At 42.5% G+C, this 22,981-nt stretch overlaps 1 protein-coding gene across 9 annotated transcripts in view; it reads right to left on the bottom strand.

Moving 5' to 3' along the window:
• Positions 1-22,981, bottom strand: part of Cdk8 (cyclin dependent kinase 8) — a 71,991-nt gene extending 49,010 nt beyond the window's left edge. For 7 of the 9 annotated variants that reach the window (XM_027413663.2, XM_027413664.2, XM_027413665.2 and 4 more), the window contains exon 1: positions 22,374-22,647. In XM_027413663.2, coding sequence (XP_027269464.1) covers positions 22,374-22,501 — 128 coding nt within the window. In that variant the 5' untranslated portion in view covers positions 22,502-22,647. Of the gene's footprint in view, positions 1-22,373; positions 22,648-22,855 lie in introns of those variants that run through there. The other 2 variants (XM_027413672.2, XM_027413670.2) reach the window with 2 other exon arrangements.

Genomic DNA, 22,981 nt, shown 5'->3' with positions numbered 1-22,981 from the left:
TAACAAAACAAATTAAATCATAAATTACAGTACTTTTTAAATGCGTTGGTGGAAACATCAGGGAGGTGGGTTACTGCAAAGCTGGGAATCTCTGCTTTGGGAATCTCTGATGTTGTCTGAAGATATCCTTGGGTTTGTAGAAGCCAGGGCAGAGGTGGGCAGTGAATGGCTGGAGAACAGAGGGCTAACATAGCCTGCTAGCTCTGGCTTTGAACTTGCAATATTCCAACCTCTTCACCTCACTCAAGTTCTAACCAAGTCAATACTTGTGGTTATAGCTTCTTTTCTGCAACTTTGTCCAGAGGGGAAAAGATATACAAATAGTTGCACATTTGTTAAGGCTGAATCCAGACACCTGCCCAGCTTTAGGCTGTACTCTCTGGAAGTACAAGCTAACAGGAAGACTGTACATACAATGGAAAGGGGAGCAGACTCAGATGTCAGGGCCTCAGCATCCCTGCTATCTATCCTATAGACCCCAAACCCAATGTTTTTGTTTGTTTGTGGAGACTGGCCTCACTGTTGTTCATACTGTCCTAAACTCACTATGGCGCTCAGACTGGCCTCAATCTCTGAGCAATTCTCATGGCCCAGTCTTATAAGCCACCATGCCTGACCCGCACATTCTACCTTTACCATTTCCTAAATGAGGAAGGCTTCATGTATTTTCCCAATTATCTTCTTTGATGAGATCTCCCTTGGGGGAGTGAGCAGTTGCTCAGGACAGCTCTGCTCTGAGATTTTCCACCCTCCATGCTATCAGCAAGTCCTGGAGAAGAGCCATACTCTGGCATCTACTCCAGTGGACCATCAGATCATGCTGTCTGAAAATAAAATAGGCAGACCCTCACATGTGCACTTTTCTACCTTAGCTCAGAGAAGACACAAGGCAATCTGAGAAGGTATACCTCTAGTACACATAACACATAATCACAAAGATCCACTGACCATCAGAGGCTGCCATTATCCCATAATGGGTGGATATTAAAGGGCTTAGCCAAGTCCTCGATACCCAAGTCTCTTTCTTGGGAACTGATCTTTTCTAATTTAAAAGAGAATTCAGCAGCTTCCTTCTCTGAACTTATCTAACTACAGTAAGAGTTTCCAGCTACTCATACATAAGATCTGAACAAAGCCTTGGTCAAAGTTTTGGTATTGCTTCCTGGGAATCAGAGATCAAAAGCATCGTGACAGAGGGGCCAATAATCACTACCCATTTCTTCTGAGAAAGTCAGAGTACACCCAACTAACGAGGCCTCTATTGACTTGGTTTCAAGGTCTTTTCTTAAGATTATATTTCATTTTTAGTTACATGTATGTATGAATATATGCCACATGAGTGCAGGTGCCATTGACCAGAAAAAGGCATCAGATGCCCTGGAAGTGGCATTGCAGGTAGATGTAAGCTGCCTGATGTAGGTCCTGGAAACTGAATTCAGGTCCTCTGGAAGAACAGTAAGCACTCTTAACCATTGAGGATCTCTGCAACCTCGTTTACAGGTCTTTAAACTCCAAGGTGATTCATATTATACAATCTTTGTTGCTCACTGAAGAAAAAACACTCAGCATGGAAGCCCCACTCATATAATACCCTATAGCTTTATCTCTCTTGTATTTCCATTCATGGTATATGAAATGGGGGCAGCAAATGGCTTACCACAAATCAGCATCCTCTGAGTAGGAGCCTCAACTGAAGAACTGTTCTGATTGCCTTAACTGATAAGGAAAGACCACGTGAGGGCAGCACCTTCTTACAGCAGCCCACATAAAGAAGGACTGTGGCAGAAGGAAGATCATCTGACTTGTCGCTCCCAAGCTTGGCCCTCCCTGTCACAGTGCTGACTGAGCTTGTGGCGGCGGCGGCTGCTGCTGATACTGTTCCTGGCTTCCTGGCTTCAGAACCAGTACTTCCATTGTTGACTAAAGACCTGGTGCTGCTCTCCAGGAACCTTCTGAGGCCAGACTGGGACTGCTGAGGCACCCAACCTTGTGGACTGAGCCAACTACTGGGTTGTAGGCTTTCCCAGTAAGAGACAGCCACTGTGTGGGATGACTCTAACCACTGAGACACCAAGCCTCAAGAACCAAAAAACTACTGGGTTCTCAGGCTCAGGTATGAGACTATTATTGTTAATATTTTAACTTAAGATGACTTAATAAATTCTGTATTTTTTTCATTCTATCAGTTTTGTTCCTTTAGGGGATGCTATTACAGCAAGCTAGTGTTCAAGAATTAACTTCAGTACATGGCCCATTAATATACTGTCCACAAGCTATGCAGGTTTTTATATTTTTAAACAATGGCTTAAAATAAATCCACCTATTCACCCTACATCCCACAAAAAAGAAGACTACATGTGACCCATCAAATCTAAATGTTTATTCTCTGGCTTTCTTCAGGGAAAGTTTGTTGATCCATGCTACTCTTCTACTTCCTAAAAAGGGAGAAACTAGTGCTGATAAACTATGCCCTAAATAGACACAGAAATGCTAGAAAATTCACACTGGGTTGGTTGTTGATAGGTCATAATTTAAAAACCAAGTAAGAGAGCTAAGTCTATAGCTCAGTGGCAAAATGCTTGTCTAGGACAGCCCAGAGCCCGGTTCCTAGCATTACAAAAAAGTTTCTGGTGATCTCAGAGTGGGTCCTTTTTTGGCAACAGTGATTTAGAAGTTGAATCTGAAAAAAAAAAAAAGTGTTAAAATTACTTACTCAGGCTGGATGGTGGTGGCATACACCTTTAATCCCAGCACTTGGGAGACACTCACAAGCATTAATCCATGACTAAGATAATAAAAGTCTCTGGACACTGGTGGTGAAGCACTCAGGAGGCAAAGGCAAACAGATCTCTGTGAGTTCAAGGCCAGAATGATCTACAGAATGAGTTCTAGGACAGCTAGAGCAACACAGAGAAATCCTGTCTCAGAAAAAAAAAAAAGATAATAAAGGTCACTCTGACAAGAGTCCAAATGCCAAGGTTTTCCCAAAACAACTTAATGTTTTTATATAACTATCCCACCCCCCCAACCCCCACCCCATGTGTTTGTACTGTGTCCTGGCTACTATTTTCTTCTGTTAGGCTTAAGCCTTTTGTTGCTGGAAGTCTACAGCTCAAACAAGAAATTGTAAAAAACAAAGCAAAAAACCTACTGACATACTGGCCAGGGATATGGGGTGCAGGGCAAGAACTAAAGAGTTTGGGTAGGAAAATTCAGAGTTTGAGAATGGCCTATGTGGCACAGTGAGACCTTGTCTAAACAAAAAGGGGGAGAGGGGAAGGAGGAACCCTTACCCAATTTTGTAAAGCACCTTCATTATTCAGAAGTGGAAATACCAGGGAAATTCTGAATTCTGAGACGACTACTTGTCAAGTATATAGAGGGTCTTGAATCCCCTACAGTCTAAACATCAAGACTTTTTGAGGTTTAGTCACACCCCAATTAAAAGTTAGTACAGGCTAGCCATATTAGAAATGTTATATTCAATTATAGACTCCAAGCAAAGCAAGAAGACCTGGCCAAATACTGTCTACCAAGGATGCATGCTGTTAGTCTAATGTCTATCACCAGTATTACTAAGTTCTGTGTTACACAGTTAAGATACTGGAGCCTGGGGAACTTGACGAAGATCAAAGTTTATCTTTGTACACAGTTCCAGAGGATCATGGTTTATTTAGTTCACACTTCTGAACTTCCAGGGTTTACAGCTGGTCACGGCTTCTGGGTAGCAGTCTTTGAGACAATACAGAGCATATATAGAAATTGTCTTTGTGTTTTATAAAGCCACTTGTATCCTGAGGTGGTGACTTATCTTCAAGGTCCCAGTTCTTAAACATACTCAGGTGAGTCTCCACCTTTTTACAGTCTCACAATAAAATTCACCAATAGAACCTTGGGAATGATTTCAAAGCACATACAGGCCATAGTGCACACATTTTTCCCTTTGGGAACTACCCAGCTGCTTTTGTAATGGACCTGTTTTCCAGGGAGCCAAACTCAACTGTAAAGTGGTTCTTATAAACAGCAAATCTCTGTTGGTCATAGGAAAGGTGATCTCCATCTTCAAGATACTATTTATGGATCCTTCATAGAAGCTAACTTTGTAACTTAACTCACAAAAATTGACCTTACTGAGGACTAGAAAATAATGGATATACATCTAGAGGTAATTTCTTACTTCTTACTGATACTGAAGACACTATCAGCAGCTCCTGCTACTCTACACTGCCCTGCCATGATCTGTAATCTCAAACTAAACAAACCCTTTCTCCTTCCTCTCTTAAGATGCTTTTGCTAGTCTATTTTATTAAAGCAACAGGAAAATAACTAATACAATGTATATGTGTTACCCACATGTACTTACCTTTTTATATCATGTATATGATGCCAAAGTGGATTATAAATGCTCATATAAAAATTGCTAAAGTAACCCGAATCCCTTTTAGATCATAGTGGAACTGGGTTTTAAGGGGAAAAGCCCCCAGCTCCAGCAGCCCTACAGGCTAAGGTTGGCCACCTGTCCCAACATACTAATTAAAAAGACAAGTAATGGAGAGAAACAAAGAGAAGAGATTGAACGAATGCAGCCATGCTGAGGGAGCAGGTACACAGATCAAATAGCCCTGAGTCCATCTTTAGGATAAAGAGACAGGCTTTGGATTTAAAACTGGGACAAAAGGAGAGATATGCACCATTAAAAGCCTCAGTCAAAACGTGGTCTTGTTTTATCTTTTTTCTCAGTTTGGTTCCACAGTATCTCCCAGGAGATGACTATTCCTGCAAAGGGCAATCTCTGCTCTCATGCATAAACTCAAGTAGACATGTAAACAAAGTAATAAATGTAAAATAGAATACATCACAGGTCTGGGCTCACCAGTGTTCAAAGGCAAAACACCTACCTACAGGTCTGGCAGAACTTCTTGTGCTTAATTCTGTACTTATAGCTCGTTAAGGTCAAATTGGTTCTAGATATAATGATGATTCCTGACATTTATTATAAAACTGAGTGGGCAGGACCACACAAGTTACTCCCATTCACAAGACACACAAGAGAAAATGTAATTTAAAATTTTTTAATCCATACTTCAAGATTTGAAGCACTGTTAAAAGTTATTTCCTGCATCCTCCTGGCTACAAAAGTATTTATCCTGCAAACAGTTATTGAGATGACTGTGCAGTACTTGGTTAGCGGGAAGTCAGGTGAATATGACAGAGGCTTTTCTTCATAGTTCCATTCCTTTACCTTCTGAAGCACTGGCTGAACAAGGTGCAGCCTCCTGGGCCTTGTCATGGAGAAGACTCAGCCCTTTCTGTGGAGGCTGCAGGCCGCATGGTAACATTCGCTCTCGGTGTAGCTCACTGATCTGCTGAGCATTCTTGCCAGATGTAATGATAATGCTGGGATTCAGAAATTTGGATCAGATCAGCAACAGACCACCAAACCATAACCATCTTGTGTACATTTGCCTCTGGGACATGCTTTACAGTTTCTTTTCAGCCCAGTCACTGAGCCTCACCAGTGGTTGTATATAATCCACGTTTTGTCACACATCGCAATCCAAGAGAACAAATTCATTGCTGTGTAACGTAAGACAGGACAACAGTTCAAAATGACAATGGTTTTGATTTTTCACTCAGCTCATGAGGCAACTATCAAGCTTTTCCAATTTGCTCTGACTGTTGAATGACACATGCTTCTTTGGCTACTTTTATAGTGGTAAGACAACCAACTGTGGTGGCCACTCTCGGTTGGTTACTGTCAGCTTTTGATGGCTGCCATAGTGCTTGCTCTTCATCTTTGGGATACTCTGCTCCTCTTTGAAGATTCTTCCCCCCAGCACTGCACTGTGCACTCCTTAGCAGTTCCTGGGCCAGATGAGCTGCTCCTGTTGCCAGGTGTCTCTGCTGGGTTTTGATCCATTTTAAACTAGAATAAGAAAATCAGTTGAGCCAGGCGATAGTGGCCCACACCTTTAATTCCAGCACTTAGGAGTCAGAGGCAGGAGGATTTCTGTGAGCTCGACACCAGCCTGGTCTACAGAACAAGTTCCAGGACAGTCAAGTCTACACAGAGAGACCCTGTCTCAAAAAACCAAAAAGAAAGGAAAAAGAAAATCAGTTGATTTTTTTTTTGTCTAATACCAGATCCATAGTTTAAAAGAAATATAAACACTGAATAATGCCATTAGCAGAAGAACAAAATGAAAAATGTACATTCAAGTGATATATAAGATAATCACATTAAAAATGTGTTCCAGAATGGAACAACAAATTTAACAATACAAAAATCTGCAATTAGTTCTGCACAAGCCAAATGGATAAGCATCCTCCTTTGGACTGATGTCAGGAACTCAGGCACCAGTACACCAGAGTCCACAGCAGCAGCATCCACAAAACCAAAGGAGGAGGACCCAACTACCCATCAACGAGTTGAAGAGTGAACAAGATGCAGCACACACTACCTGACAGCAGAGCCTCACAGGGCAAGGAGAAGCCAGCCAAACACCACACCATGCACTGTCTATATGAAGTTGTCCAGAATAAACAAGTAGACTGAGGGTCACCTAGCTATAGGATTGGAGGAAATAGGAATAACTCAGTCCAGGGTTTCCTTTTTGGAGCAGAGGGGAGAGGATGGGACCAAACAATTGAAAATCAGACAACAGTGACAGCTGCAGCTTTATCACTACATGAAAAAGCATCAAACTGCATGCTCTAGGGATATTATTGAATTAAATCTCAATAAAGCTCTAGAAAGTTTCATGAGCAATATATCTAGATATAGCTCCTTGGCAGCATTTCTACAGGTGACATTTTCTCCATGAAAATAAGATTGAGCTTCCTACTTGGGCTTGGGTTCCCACTCTGTGGATGCAAGAAAGAACAGCACTAATTACAACTAGGAAAGGAGATAAGAACAAGGCCAAGAGCCGGGCGGTGGTGGCACAAGCCTTTAATCCCAGCACTCGGGAGGCAGAGGCAGGTGGATCTCTGTGAGTTCAAGACCAGCCTGGTCTATGAGAGCTAGTTCCAGGACAGTCTCCAAAGCCACAGAGAAACCCTGTCTCAAAAAACCAAACCAAACCAAACCAAACCTAAAAGAACAAGGCCAAGGCTACAAGCAATCTGATTCAGAAATGTCAAGCCGAAAGTAGAGGAAAAGGGAAAAAAAAATGAACAGGAAAGTCATCACTGGACACATACTATCAGAGCAGAACCAAAGCCAAGCAACAGGATAGAGAGATGACCCAAGAGTCAGGAAACTAAGAGTCAGCATTGAAGTGGATGGAAGTGGACCACTTGGGTATCCATCATTTATGACAGAAATGAATTATATAAGTAGCAACAGTATGAAGTCAGAATCAGATGTGATGAAAGCAAATACAAACTAAAATGTGAAAATAATGAAATGATAGTAAGTTTAGATACCAACATGGCTCTTTACCCCAAATAGTAATCTAAAACACACAGACCCATGCTAGTTTGGGGAAGCAAAGCCCAGTACAAAATCTCCACAAGAACCATCTCAACAGTCTGACTTCACAACCAATGTGGTCACAACACAAACAGTATTCTGTATGTACCTACTTCTGAGGGACTTATTCTTGGGGTTCTGATTGACTGAAACTGCCAAGTTGGAGAGCTTGCCCAGCATGTACTAAATACTGGTTTCATCCCCACTGATAGAGAACATGTCCTGGTGTTATCATCCTGTAATTCCAACAGGGGTCAGGATATGTAGGGGGTGAGAAGTTTAAGGTCACCAGACTTTCTGTAAGTGTTGACAAAAGGTAAAATAAGTCTAACTTTGTGGATATAACTGAGGGAGGTTTTTTTCCTTGATGGATGGAATCTTTTCAGTCTGCCAAAAACATCACTCACGACAACTTTCTGTGGTGCTTTGAATACCTGCGGAGTTCTGCCTCCACATCAAAGTGTGCTATACACAGAGACAGGTGAGGAGATACATTCAGTACAGTTTTAGTAGCTAGAGAATGAAAACGCAAAATGCATTTTGATCAGGCCAGTACATTCACACTGATGAAACCTGTATTCCACATGCTCACATAGATGGCTAAGCCTATCACCAGGACAAGCCTAGAGATGCAATACCATTAACAAATGCATGCATTACCTGTTTAAAAGTAAGAAAATATTAAACATTCAAGTGTGCCATTGCATATATATACAAGCACACAGGAGGCATAGGCAATGATTAGAGTGAAATTAAACCCAAGATAGAAGTGGGGGGGGCATATTTCCCTGGGCATCTTTCTGTTCTGTTTGAACATTTATTAAAATAATACATTAATTTTTAAAATCCAATTGCGTTCAATAATAAATGTATACTGTTCAAAGTAAATAGACTTTGATCTGAAATCCTACCTCAACAATATGACACTACACTGGAGAACTACAGGGGTATTTATTGATATCAACTGCCAATTGAAAGAGCTAAATTCTGAGGACCACTTAAATGTCTATCATCAGAGAAATAATTAAGTACATATTTATATGTGTGCATACATAACAATACTCTGCAATAATAAAAATGACTGACAACTATATGCTTATGGAAATGGATAACTGTTAAGGATTTACCCTTTTATATATTTTTTACATTGTGTGTGAATTTGTGTGGTGTGTTATGAATGCACATATATGCCCTGGCATGTGGAGGTCAGAGGACAATTAGGAGTCAATTCTCTCTACCACCTGAGCCATCTCACCAGCCCAAGGAAATAATTTTAATGAAAAGACATAAGGCTATATATATAGATTTTACTAATCTACACACACACATACACATACACACACACAAGGAGGGGCAGAGGGAGTGGGTGTTAATTTGGAAAGACAACCAAGCAAAATCAACTGTCCAACAGCAGAATTAGGGATTTAGTTTCTGGACATTATTCTTCTTACAAATCAGAAAGGGAAAAAGGCTATTCTGTTTGAAGAATGAGTTGGTTTTTAAATAGTATGTGATGAATAGATATAAATAAAAGTATCTACAGGTTTAGCTTTAGTAACAGAGCCATAACTGGAAGTAATTTCTCTTTTCACTGCTTGGCTCTGAATTCAGATCTAACCATGTATTGTAAGACTTTCCCCGGCAAGTTTCTATTCACTAAAGATCATATAGAAAGGGCAACAGCAAATAAAAGAAATAATTCCACCCAAGTCCAGCAAGGCAAACCAATGTGTTTAACTGGGGTTACTTACAGAAGCATGGGCAACTTACATGCAACTGCACCACCAACACAAGTACCTCCCCACAGCATTTGTTCTGTTTTGTTTTGGTTAGTTTGCTTTTTAAAGACAGGTCTCTATGTAGCCACGGTTGTACTGAACTCACTATGTGGATTAGGCTGGCCTCTACCTCTTGAATGGATGGGATTAAAAGCATGTAGCCCTGTAGAGGCTCCCACGGCAATCCTAAGTGATTTAAAGCTCTTCAGGGAGGGGAGCGCCTCATGAGTTCCCTGACCCCCACTTCCACAAGGGAAAGGTTTTTCTTGTGCAGGCTCTGATTTCAAGACTGCAATGGCAGATCTCATGCCTAGAAGACATAGCTCTACTTTAGATCTCATCCTTCAGTTCTTGTTTTTTTTTTTTTTTTTCTGTTCTCCTGCACAATGTCCCCTGGGCCTTGGCAAAGTGACATTATCTTATTCTATTTAGGATTACACATTGGGGCACTATACCACACCAACAGTCACTGATTCTTGGCATTCTGACCTCTGGCCATTGTACCTCTCTTCACACTAGATGGGCTCGTAAGACTGGCTCATGCTACACGGCCTGGCCCAGAACCAAGGAAGAAATGGGGCCGTGCTCTCTTCTGCTGTACCTGTCACTAGAGTCAACTCCCTGGGTCTGATAAGCCACAAACTGGCATAATACCCAACACCCTAACCCTCTCCATGACCACACTTGGAAGCTGATCTGGGGGAACAGTTTCTACTCCTAGTATACTTCTTGTAGGCAGGAAATGTACACAGCACAGTACACCCTGTTCATCCTTAGGACAAGCACAACCATTTTTACCTGCATACTGTTCTAGCTCCATACCCATCTATTAGTACACATGATTTCCGGGGGAACACCTGAAACCAAAGCAACCCGCTCCTGTATCCAACCAAGCCTAAAACGCTCTGCACATTAGTAGGGGACCGATAACTCCCCTGACTGAACAGTGCACACCTAAACAAACCTTTGCCACCCCATTGGAGTGGGTGAACGGCTCCTGACCCAGCACAGCAGACAGAGTAGGGAACATATGTATCTCTCTCTCTTCCAGCAGCCTAGAAGCACAGCAAAGGAGTCTGTCGATTTACCCCTATGAGCTGCAGCTACTCACAAATCTTTCCATATCTGCTTTGAGTGACCTAGGCAGGACCTTTATCTCCATTCTTTTTCTCCTCTCTGCCTGACAGCTTTAGCATTTTACTGACCCAACTCACTGCCAAGCTAAGTCACACAGATACACACAGATCCTTTCCTTCTTTGTAAAATCATGACCCACCATGGGGTCATCAAAGCCACAAATGCCCCGCCCCCTTATGTGTACCAAGGTTCCTGCTTCATTAGCTTCCTCCTGAACTCTCAGGTGAACAGTGTTCTTATTGGGTCCAGGGAACTGGGGCACCACATACCGCCTCTTTCATACTCAGATACTTGCTACCATTTTTACCTCAGTTTCTTTCTCTTCACTGTTTAAATATTCCATTGAGGCAAGAAAGAAACAAAGGAATTAATAGGGACATGAGAGGAAAGGATCCTGTCAAGCCAGAGTCTCATTAAAGGCTCTTGTCATTGGGGAAGCTGAGTATTCCCACACAATTAGATTACTTTCATATATAGCTATTTTATGTTAAAACTACAGTGAACCAAGGCTAAGTGTATGTGACCTTGGGTAGGGTGTCAGCCCTTTCCCCAGACATTGTTGTTAACAGTAAAGATATACCTCCTTCCAGGATCCCTGGAGGCTAGACTTTTATCTTGTTGACTGCAATTATATCAGGTGTCCCCCAGGAACCCTCTAAGCCTCACCATAAACCTATATATAAGCACTGTAAAAACAATGAGCTGAAATTATCCCTTGAAGAGCCCCTACCCACATTTGGATATGTCTGACTTTCTTCTGAACACCCTCTTTTCCTAACCCTCTTACTTAAACCTACACTAACCTATTTTTAAGCAATTTCTAACTTTGCTTCATGCTGTCTACTCCTAAAATTATTTTCGGCATCATAACCATGAATACTAGTTTGATCTAAGCTGAGGGCCCTAAAGCTCTAGACAAACTCCTTGTTCTGCTGAGTGACAAGTGGGGAGCTGTGTCTCCTTTACCTCTACCCCAAAACTTGGACACTGTGTACTCCAAGTGTTCAGCAAAACTAATGTATAAATTCTTCCTTATCCATTCCTAGCTTAAGAAATGGCTTATTGGGCTGGAAAGACAGCTCAGTGGTTAAAAGCACCAGCTGTTCTTCCAAAGGACCTGGGTTCAATTCCCAGCACCCACATGGCAGCTCACAACTGTCTAGAACTCTAGTTCCAGGGGACCTGATACCTATGGCAAAACGCCAAAGCACATAAAATAAAGTTAAATTAAAAAAAAAATTAAAAAGCCAGGTGGTGGTTGTGTACGCCTTTAATCCCAGCACCCGGGAGGCAGAGGCAGGAGGATCTCTGTGAGTTCGAGACCATCCTGGTCTACAAGAGCTAGTTCCAGAACAGCCTCCAAAGCCAGAGAGAAACCCTGTCTCGAACCCCCCCACACCAAAAAAAAAAAAAAAAAAACCAAAACAAAACCAAAAACGGCCTATTTCAACGTGTGTTCTTGTTGATTCATAAGCAAGCTCTTTCTGACAGACAGCTGAGACTTAGTTGCATGCCTTTTCACCATCACCCATAGCTGAAGAAGCAGTGCAACTGTTGCCATGACTTCTTTAGAATCCCATCCTATGTGTGTTAAGCACTTTCACGGATTTCATGTTCTCAGGTTCACCAGCCAGCTGAGATAGCACATGGTTGACATCAAGAGGCTTGACACAGAGGCAAAGGACTTCACCTTTGAGGGTTTCCCTGATTCTCCACATTCATCGGCATGTCTTAGTCACTCACAGTAGGTAGGGGCTATTATTGCAGCAAGAAGGGACACCACTGTATACCCCATGGAGAAGGGACAGCACTGTATACCCCATGGAGAAGGGACAGCACTGTATACCCCCTCAGATGCTCAATCCTCAAAACATCTTAGTGTTGGTTGCATATTTCATCCCTCCAAGCAGAAAAGCAGTGCTCCTCCCAAACTGACCTTGGTTTATATCCAGGTCCTATAAGCACCAAGAGTTACAAGACTTTCCCTAAAAAATCTAATTCTGTTCACTCCTGAGAAGGCAACAATAAATTAAAGAAATTCCTACCCAAGTCTAGTTTGGTAAACTAATTGGTTTAATTGGGGTTATTTACAGGCACACAAAGCAATTCACCTGTAGCTGTACTGCTCAGGAGTCTACTACCCCCAGGGAGGGGAAAGGCTCCAGGGTCATCAGAGTCCTTCTCCCCTACCAGGAGGGAATATTAATTGGCCCCATCCAGTGAGGATCTCCAGAGACCTGTGTCATCACAGCTGTCCTAACTTCAAGCAAGTCATATCCAGGCAACAACACCATGAAAGACCAAAACATCCTGGACAAAACCTAAGATGAAGGTTATTATTTAAACTTCAGTGTCCAAGGGTGGATTCATCCTGGGTACTTTTCTTGCTCTACTCTCTAAGCAATCCCACTGTCCTTTGAGGGCCCTACCTCAAGAATTCCTTAATCCAAAGCCTATGTCCAGATTCCTCTTGGGACACTGAACGCATCTATTTAACAGATATTTCTTCTTAGATGCTTGACAGCAACCTAAAATTCAACATATTAAAACTCCACTCATCACCTTTCTCCACAAGCTCAATCCTCTTCCTACTTTGGCTATCCATACCCACAGCCTTATCCTTGATTCACTTCGATCTTTCTATCAGATCTAATAAATCAATTAGTGTTACTGGTCCTTTTCCCCACTCCCTACCTAAGCCACCATCTCCCTACATTTGGATTATTCAGTTTCCTAAGCAGTTCCCTATAATCATTTTGAATGTATTATCAAACCATCTCTTTAAACTGGTTATCACTCTCTGCTTAAAAGCCCACAAACGGTCCCTACTGCTTGAGAAAAAAGAACAGAGTCCAGAACACAATTTTCCTTTTAAATTATTCTTCTCTCATATATTAGTCCGGGTCATAGTTCTCCCCTCCTCTTTTCCCAGCCCCACCCCATCTCTACCTCCTTTCCCTTCAGAAAATGGCAGGCCTCCCAGGGATATCAACCAAACATGGCATCTCAAGTTGTAAGTCTAGACACATCCCCTCATATTAAGACTGCATATGGAGACAACCCAGGAGGAAAAGGATCCCAAAAGCAGGCAAAAGAGTCAGAGAGTCCTGGCTCCTACTATCAGGAGTCCCACAAGAACACCAAGCTAGACAAACAACATATCTGAAGAGGACCTAGATCAGACCCATATAGGGTCCCTGATTGTCCAGTTTCTGTGAGCCCCTATGAGCCCAGGTTAGTTGATTCTGTGGGCTGTGTTCTTGTAGTGTCCTTGACCCCCTCTGGCTCCTACAATCCTTACCCTCCCCCTCATCTGCAGAATTCCTTGAGCTCCGCCTAACATTTGGCTATGGGTCTCTGCATCTGCTCCCATCAGTTGCTGGATAAAGCCTTTTGATGACACTTATGCTAGGCTCTGGCCTAGGAATATAGCAGAGGATCATTAGAAATCATTTCATTCACTTTTTATTTTTGGTAGTTGTATTTGGTTTTGTCCTAGGTCTCTGGGTTACCCAGATTCTGGTAGAACATAATTTTCCAAAGCACACTTATGTCTCCAACAACAACAACCCAATTCATTTATTTTTACATGCATTGGTGTTTGGCCTGCACATGTCTGTGGGGGATCTGAATTCACAAGAACTTGAGTTACAGACAGTTGTGAGTTGCCATGTGGGTGCTGAGAATTGAAATAGGGCCATCTCAACCTCTCTTTTTTTTTAATGCCTATCTTCCCACCCCTCACTCCTCTGTAGGATTGGCCTTGGGGATTCTATCCATTGCTTCACCTTACCAAGCCTTTCCTTCACACTTCTGCACATGCTACTTTAGCTTTGTCCCTCTAACTCAAATTACTTCAAAAAAAAAAAAAAATTCATGTAACAAGTTGACTAGTACATATTACTGTGCTCCTTTCAACCAGACTGCAACTCCTCCCATGTGAAGAAATTCCGAGTGAGGCACTGTGGCACACTCCTATAATTCTAGCACTTGGGACACTGAGGCTGGATGAATGGGAGATTCTGGAGGACTGAGAGACTAAGGCCAGCCTGGGCTATGTGGCAAGACCTTGTTGGAAAGCAGAGTAGGTTGTTGGCAGTGTTGTATGCCTTTAATCCCAGCACTCAGGAGGCAGAGGCAGGCAGTTATAGACCAGCCTGGTCTACAGAGTGAGTTCCAGGACAGCCAAAGCTAGAAACACTCTCTAACCCTCCATCATCCAAAGAAGCAAAGAGAAAACAAGAGAAGAGAGGGCTAGCTAGAAAGAGAGAACCCAGAAGAATAAAAGGAAGGAATGAGGGAAAGAACTAAGTCAGGGGCCACAACTGATGCCACCTGTCTAGCTACGCTAACTTTCCAATCCCTAATCCCAAATAGTCACTCCCCGTGCATAATTGATACCACTAACCCAAACAGTAGCATAATTTCTAATTACCTTCCGAGTCCCACCTGAAATGTCACCCCAACCTCTAAGAGTAGATTGGGTACATCCATGGCAACCTGTAAGCTTACACTTTTGCAGCTTTACCTTAATGTAATTGACTGTGCTCCTCAAAAATCTGTAAATTTCCTAAAGAGTTAAGTCACAGGCTGTTAAACAATGAATCACCTGTATCTGACACATGAATAGAACCCAGCCAATAATTGATTTCCTTTAAACAGCTACCAAATACATTATAGGAACCAAATTTAAAGAAAGAACTATAGCCAAAGAGAAACCAAAATGAAATGCCAAATAATTAACTGATGCAATTTTACACTTAAAATATAACAGTCAGTGAGCAAAGTGTATCTGGCTCTGTGCTTGACATCTTCCTTGGGATCAGGTACAAATTTAATTTTTGGAAACAGAGTCGTCTATTAAAGCACTAGGTGAAGCCACCACAGTGAAAACAACTATTAGCAAGTGTATCCATCCTGTGACCTGAAACCTCCATGATTCACTGGCTTTCTTTAGAACAGAAGCCTTCAAATTATAAAAAGGCTTCACTACCTACTCCCTGCCTTCCTCAAATACGACTTATTTAATAGAAACCACAGTACTGACAAGTTTTCTTTCTATTAAACTCCTTTAGTGCTCTAGAAAGCCTATCAATTCAGGTATATGTAACACAGGGTAGAGGCCTCACAGAGTTCCTTTTATGGGAGTAGTTGTTAATTCCAGGGCTATAATGATGTTACAGATTTTAGAGAAATTGAGTAGTAGTTAACCTAAATAATCATTCACATAAGGAAAGTAAGCCACAAATTCCATGACAATGTGGGTTCAGAGATCAGTTATATCTCCCCTAATTTCAGAAGTATGGGTTTAATCCTCACTTAAGCAGACTGGTTTGTAAAGTGTATTTCAAATCACTAAAGTTCTCAATGGCTCCATTTCAAAGAACCTGAACAACCCACTTGGATTCCACAGTCTGCCTTTGCCTTTGTTTCTTCTAGCTCTGTTCAGGGTATTGATCCAGCCAGCCCAACAACCTTTGCGTCTTGTGCTATTTTTAGAAGGCACTGCATTTCTTTTTACTCTCCTATAATATGCCTCAAGTTCTTAATTGCAGCTACATCCAATAATTTGCAAGTATGAATTTCAGGTGTACACACATGCACCTGTCAGCATTTGGCAATGTGCCAGCAGTTGAGAGCAACTGCTGCCCTAGAAGAAATCTATACCCTCTCACCCATAAATAGTCACCAGAAAAACCCAAAGGACATACAAACATTAACTACAGGTACACTGAAGTAGTTACATAATAAACCAACACAGGACAAACTATATTTTGTGGGGTAATGAATGAAGAGATGTTGGCCTTTCATATTAAGACAAAATAGAACTTCTGAGACTATACTTTAGAGCCATTTCAGACAAGGTGGAAAAGTTCCAGGCTCAGAGTGGTCTGAACTGACAGAAGCACTTGTATGGATTTAATATTTCAGAATCACTGTGACATGCGTGGTGTGAACACTGCCCTAGACTAATAAAGCCAACCTAATACAGTCTTGCACATAAAAACATAGACAATGGTCCTAAACAAGTTACTACAGATACATAAAAGCAGTGTTCAGCTGCTTTGGATGACTCAGAAATTCCAATCCCAGGTTTATATCTAAGAGAACTGGAAACACATCCACAGTAACTCAAACATGAACATTTATATTAACACCATCTGTAACAGCCCCAAAGTGGTCCAACTGATGAATGTGGCATATTCACACAATGCAGTATAACTTAATCCCAAGAAAGGCAAAAGGAGCTGCAAGAGAAGATGTGAAATAACTAGTAACGGGCACTTAGCTTCTTTACTGGATGAAATGTTCTGGAATGGGACAGTGTTAACAGATACACAGCCTGAGAAAACAGTGAGAAGGTTGAATTTTATAGATTACATCAAGGCAGCTTATGTCAGCAGGGGCTTATTTGGAGACCTTAAATTTTTTAATTTGTGTGTGTGCACGTGTGCATGTGTGCGTGCATTCATGCCTCATGTGGAGGTGAAAGGACAACCTGAAGGAGTCAGTTATTTCCTTCCCTGATGGTCTACTGATTTTGGAGATGGACCTTAGGTCAGGCTTGCATAGCAAGCACTCCAGTTTGAACCTTTTGATAACTGCTTTGAATCATACTGAAAAATCATTGGCACCAAAAAGTCTTCAAGTATTAAGGTCAAAATAGCAGGTGAGGGGGCTAGAGAAATGAGAAGGTTCAGCAGCTAAGAGCAAGTAGTGCTCCTGTAAAAAGCTCAGGTTCATGCCCAGCAACATATGGTGGATGACAACCACCTACCAGCACTCATGTTTACATACTAAACTACATGCATACACATAACTTAAAAAGAACAATAAAAACAAATTACAACAATAAGCGAATGCCATCAATTAGACACAGACATTTCTTACGGTGACAAAGAGTATCTTATAGTAACGTCTAAGTAATGAGTGATGGCCAACATCTACCTCAACTAATATGAAGGAAAGGACAATAGTAAGTATATTTATTTCTAGCAGGAGCTAAGGACAGAAAAAAGTAGAGCAACTAGAATTGGTTAAAAAGGCACTGCAAAGAAAGGTATCACCAATCACAGAGAATAAAATGTCACCAATTTGGCATATATCATTCCCACTAACAAATAATGCCTCACTTCAAATGTTTGTAAATCAGAATTCACAACTACAAATAATTTATCACAACTATAATAATTTATCATTTTTAAAAATTATTTCTAATTTCCTAGCTGAAATCTGGTATAGGAGAAATCCAGTCCCTATCTCTGGTCTCTCCACACATCAGAGTGCCAACCAGAGAAATTCCACTGTTTCCCAAACCTTTGACTAGAGAACGAATCTCACCCACCTCAATCTACAGTCACCACTGCTTCCTCAGAACCCTAGCTCCAGCTCTTTGTGAGGCCAGCTAGCCAGAGCTACTGGCAAAGCTGTGTGTGGCAGCTCCTGCATCCGAGAGGCCACCTGGACTGCATGGCCAACAGTGCTCTGATGGAAAGCTGCTACAAACACACAAATAAGCTGTTTGGTACATGAAGATAAATACAGCTCCACTGACAAAAATAACCAGAGACCTTATCACAGCCACACACAACACACACTGCAAGGCACAAAAGAAACTAAGTCAGAAAGGCATGGCAAAGAAAAGCCTACACACCCACAGGGCTTTGCAGGAAAAAAAAACCAAAAAACAAAATTAAAATCAAAAGCACACTTTTGCTATTCCTCTCAGAATGACCCAACTTTTCTCATCTTCCAAGAGCCAACCAAACATTGCTTTCTCCATAAAACCCCAAAGTAATTCAGAGCTTCCTTCTCCAAATTACAATTAACATTATTATAGTACTTATTAAAATTGCTATAATTTTTGACAAGTTTGTTTTCCCAGGAGATAATTCCTCAAATAATGCAACGTTTCAATTCTTCGCCTTTCCAATGATTCAGAGTGGCCCAATAGCTAAGTGAATGAGTTTTTCAAATCTTAGAAGTCTCAAAGTAATAGTTCACATGAAAACTTCCAAATGACTTCTTTTTTGGGGGGCGGGGGGGGGTTTCCGAGACAAGGTTTCTCTGTGTAGCTTTGGAGTCTGTCCTGGAACTCACTCTGAAGAGTAGGCTGACCTCAAACTCACAGAGATTCTCCTGCCTCTGCCTCTCCAGTGCTGGAATTAAAGGTGTGCACTACTATCGACCAACCCCCCAAATGACTTCTTAACTTGTTAAACCTTGCAAACAAGCCGGGCAGTGATGGCGAACGACTTTAATCCCAGCACTCGGGAGGCAGAGGCAGGCAGATCTCTGTGAGTTCGAGGCCAGCCTGGTCTCCAGAGCGAGTGCCAGGATAGGCTCCAAAGCTACACAGCTGTCCTGTCTCGAAAAACAAAAAACAAAACAAACAAACAAAAAAGAATTAAACCTGGAAAATGACTCAAAACAGGAGCTAAAAATGTACTAATCGATGCCATGTGGGTAAGACATGCACCATAAATATTACTCTTGTCCCTTCCCATCACTCTTTTTTTTCTTTCTTTTTAACCCCCTCTCCAAGATAGAAACTCTGTGTAGCTTTGGAGGCTGTCCAAGAACTTGCTCTGTAGAACAGGCTAGCATGGAACTCACAGAGATCTGCCTGCTTCTGTGTATGCCACCATTGCCTGGCTCCCATCACTCCCCCCCCTCCACAGGGTTTCTCTGTGGCTTTGGAGGCTGTCCTGGAACTAGCTCTTGTAGACCAGGCTGGTCTCGAACTCACAGAGATCCGCTTGTCTCTGCCTCCCAGTGCTGGGATTAAAGGCATGTGCCACCACTGCCCAGCCCCATCACTTTTTTTTAAAAGGTTGTAAGGAACACTCATTAATGCACATCCAAACTATCCAAAGACTCAAAACTACAATAAACATTGAATCTAGAGTCCCTTGTGCTGACTCCCCAACAACAGACAACCATGGGAGCAGGTACTAACTAACCCAACACCAAGGTGACAAAACGAATGTTGGGTAGCTTTTGCATCTTTGGGAGTTGCCCAATTTCTCAGGATGCAGAAAAATTCAGAGGTTAAGGTTACTTGTTGCTCTTGCAGAGGACCTGGGTTTGACCCCCAGCACACACATAATGATTCACAACCATCCATGACTTCAATCAATCATATATGTGGTGCTCATTCATATACACAAAATAAAATTAAAAAGCACAAGAGGCTGAAGTAGGAGGACTGCTTAAGTTCAAGGCCAGTCCGAGCTACATACAGAGTGAGTTCCAGGTCATCTTGGGCCATATCAACTAGCAGATTCAATTGTATCTAAGGTATCAGTGGCAGACAGGGATGCTGTCCGGAGTCTTCAAGCTAATTATATGAAATAAAGTGGTTAAGGGCATGGGCTCCATTTTAGCCCATGCCTTTAGTCCCAGGACTCAGGAGACACAGGCAGGCAGGAACTCTGTGAGTTCCAAGCCAGCTTGGTCTACAAACCAAGTTCCAGAGCTGTTACACAGAGAAATCCTTTTTTTTTTGGGGGGGGAGGGGGCAGACATGGGATGTGCTCCAGAGTATATACACCGCAAGGACATTCTCAGGTCCTAACTGACATTGCTACTCACAGGACAAATCTGCTTAACTTTCAACGGCTTAGTTTCCTCATATATGAACTGAGGATAATAGGATTGATTGGTTTTTTTTTTTTTTGGGGGGGGGTGTCTCGAGACAGGGTTTCTCTGTGTAGCTTTGTAGACCAGGCCAGCCTCAACTCAGAGATCCACCTGCCTCTGCCTCCTGAGTGCTGGGATTAAAGGCATGCACCACCACGGCCCAGCTCAGATTAAGAATACTTTTGTGAGACCAAGTACCATGGTGTCTCAAGTGCCACCACAAGAAGCAGAGGCAAATGGATCTCTGATTTCAAGGTTAGCCTGGTCAGTGGTCTACAATCACAGCTGTTTTAATTCTAAAACTCCCATGGCATTTGATTCACTACAAAAATTACCAAAGTCCATCACAATAAACAGAATCATTCAAGGCTGCTGGAAAACAAACCCAAAACATAAAAGCTTAAAAAAAAAACCAAATGCAAATATTCAATTGCAATTACCATAAGTGATTAAGAAATACACACTAACACCAGCTATTTTTTGTTGTTGTTGTTTTTGAGACAGGATTTCTCTGTGGCTTTGGAGGCTGTCCTGGAACTAGCGACCAGGACATAGATCTCTCATAGAGATCTGAGTGCCTCTGTCTCCTGAGTGCTTAACATCAGCTATTTTTAAGATATGTAATTTCTTCTGAAATTAATCTTAACATCCTAGATGAAAACTTACCATCAAGATGTAAAAGATAAAGTAACCCCTGCATATACATCATATACTTAAAAAACCCACAATCAAACACATCTGGATATTTTATTAGCCTAACTTGGCAATGTATGAAGCCAGAATTGGCTCCTTTCACAGGGCCACAAAAATCACTAGCATTCTTAAAAACACAACAGATTGGACAATGTACTACACCATATCAAATGTCTTGGGAGTGGAGATGTTATGACCATGTTTCAAACTATGTGATACTGAGGGATGGAAGATGCTTTAACCCTCTGTAGAAAACTTTGCTGCAAATTCAGATGATTTCTTTAAATATAATTCATTAATAAAATGTTGACAAAACAAATCTAGTCAGACAAGAATCAGCAGCAAGGGCTCTGGATGCCACTCACTGCTATCCATTTAAAGCCACACAGCACCCAGAACACCAAGTTTTCCACCACTACCTTCTGCCCATATCTTCGTGGTTTCATTTTTGCACAAAAGCACTGAAATACATTATAAGAAGGCTTAATAAGGAGAAGTGTTTAATAAACTGACACTTCCTTTTCCATTATCCAGACTACTAAAGTATTTATAAACAAGCTCCCTTGGAAAGAACTCCCCGCAACTTTAAGGTTTCACTTTGTAGTGCTAAAGCAGTTCTGAATATGCACGCCTGTGAATATGAAAAAAAAAAAAGTCTTCTAAATAGTAAAATAGCAACTAGTCAAACAAGGGATGCTCAAGGAAAGCTGTTTCCAATAAACCCCAAAGATTATATAATAAGCTATGACAATCTTTCCAATAATTTCCTAGTGTCAAAGGCAACAGAAATAATACCTATTTGTACAAGAGAAAACGGGAAATTAATAAAGATTTTCTCCCCAACTAACAATTACTTTCCCTTTTGTTAATACTACAATGCAGTCATCTACTGACAAAGGAAAAAATGAGAGCTTCTATTTACTGTTAAGAAGCAAAATTAAGAGCATTACCAGTCATAGGTTTATTTCTTGTTTCTAGGGGAGAATTTTTGAAGCAGGAAAGATTATTTAAAGTTCACTGGCAGCTGATAAATTCTGGTTAAAGAGCTTGCACAACATAGCCCCGATTATCTGTCACTTGCTTCCCCCCCCCATCCACTCTGCACCAAATCCCCATTGTTCTATATAAAACCTCACAGCTAATGATACCTGAATAGCAACTGCTACTTTACATTACAGATGATCCTCCATGGAACTCTCCAGTCCCACACTCACTCGCTGTCTTCTTTCCCCCATCAAATCCAAATTTGGTCAACTGTTCACAATTGATAAGAGAAAAAGATCTCGGCTTCTCTTCCAGACTGATAGACATCACTCCAGAGGCGGGTGAGTTAGTCCCCAAAAGGTTACCGTGATAAATCGACCAAAGAAAAACACATTCGAACTGGCATTTTATAACGATTAAAAAAACAACAACAAAAACAAAAACACTGTACTGAAATCCACAAAAAAAAAAAAAAAAAGGAACACTGCCCATGAGACAGACGGTCCTTCTCCCTCTTGCACGCAGGGTTTCTTGTGTATTTGGATTCCTGGGACACCACTTCCTCCCCAAAGCAGGCTGACCGGGACAGAGGCAGAAGTAGTGGCACCCTGGCTGGCCACCTGCCTCTCAGCCTCGGGGACTCCCGCAGCGACACCCACACTCACCCATCTTTCCTCTTCGCCTTGTAGACGTGCCCGTAAGTGCCTCGACCAACTTTGCAGCCCTCGTATTCAAACAGGTCCTCGACCCGCTCCCGTTCGCTGCTCAGCTTCACTTTAAAGTCATAGTCCATTGTCACAGCCTCCGAGGCCGGGGTGCTGGGGTGGGGGGCCGAGGGCCGCGGTGGAGACCGGGCCGCGCGGCAGCCGCAGCCCCCGAGCTACACCCGCCGGCCGCAGCACCAGCCCGCCTCACGCGGCGACGGCAGGAGGCCCCGCGCGGGCGCCGGGGACATCCAGGGGAGCGCCGGGCGGTCCCCGCGGGCGCGAGACAGCCGAGGGACGCGCTGGGGGCGGGGAGCAGCGTCCGCCCTTGTCCCGCGCTCCCGGGGCGCCGGCTCTCGCGCGCGGTTGGCCGCGCGTGCTGCTGCGGGCGCGGGGCGGCCACGGCTGGCTCTGCTCCTCGCCCACGCGCGTCCGAGCCTCACCTTCTCCCACACGCGCTCACGCACACTCAGGGTGCCATCAGCCCCGACAGACCAGCGACGCCACACAACAGCCGGTAGCTTCTCCGAGAGGAGGAGGAGGAGGAGGAGGAGGAGGAGGAGGAGAAG

This window comes from Cricetulus griseus, chromosome 4 (assembly GCF_003668045.3).
Source record: "Cricetulus griseus strain 17A/GY chromosome 4, alternate assembly CriGri-PICRH-1.0, whole genome shotgun sequence".
Taxonomy (NCBI): Eukaryota; Metazoa; Chordata; class Mammalia; order Rodentia; family Cricetidae; genus Cricetulus; species Cricetulus griseus.
This window is presented reverse-complemented; position numbering and strand designations above follow the sequence as displayed.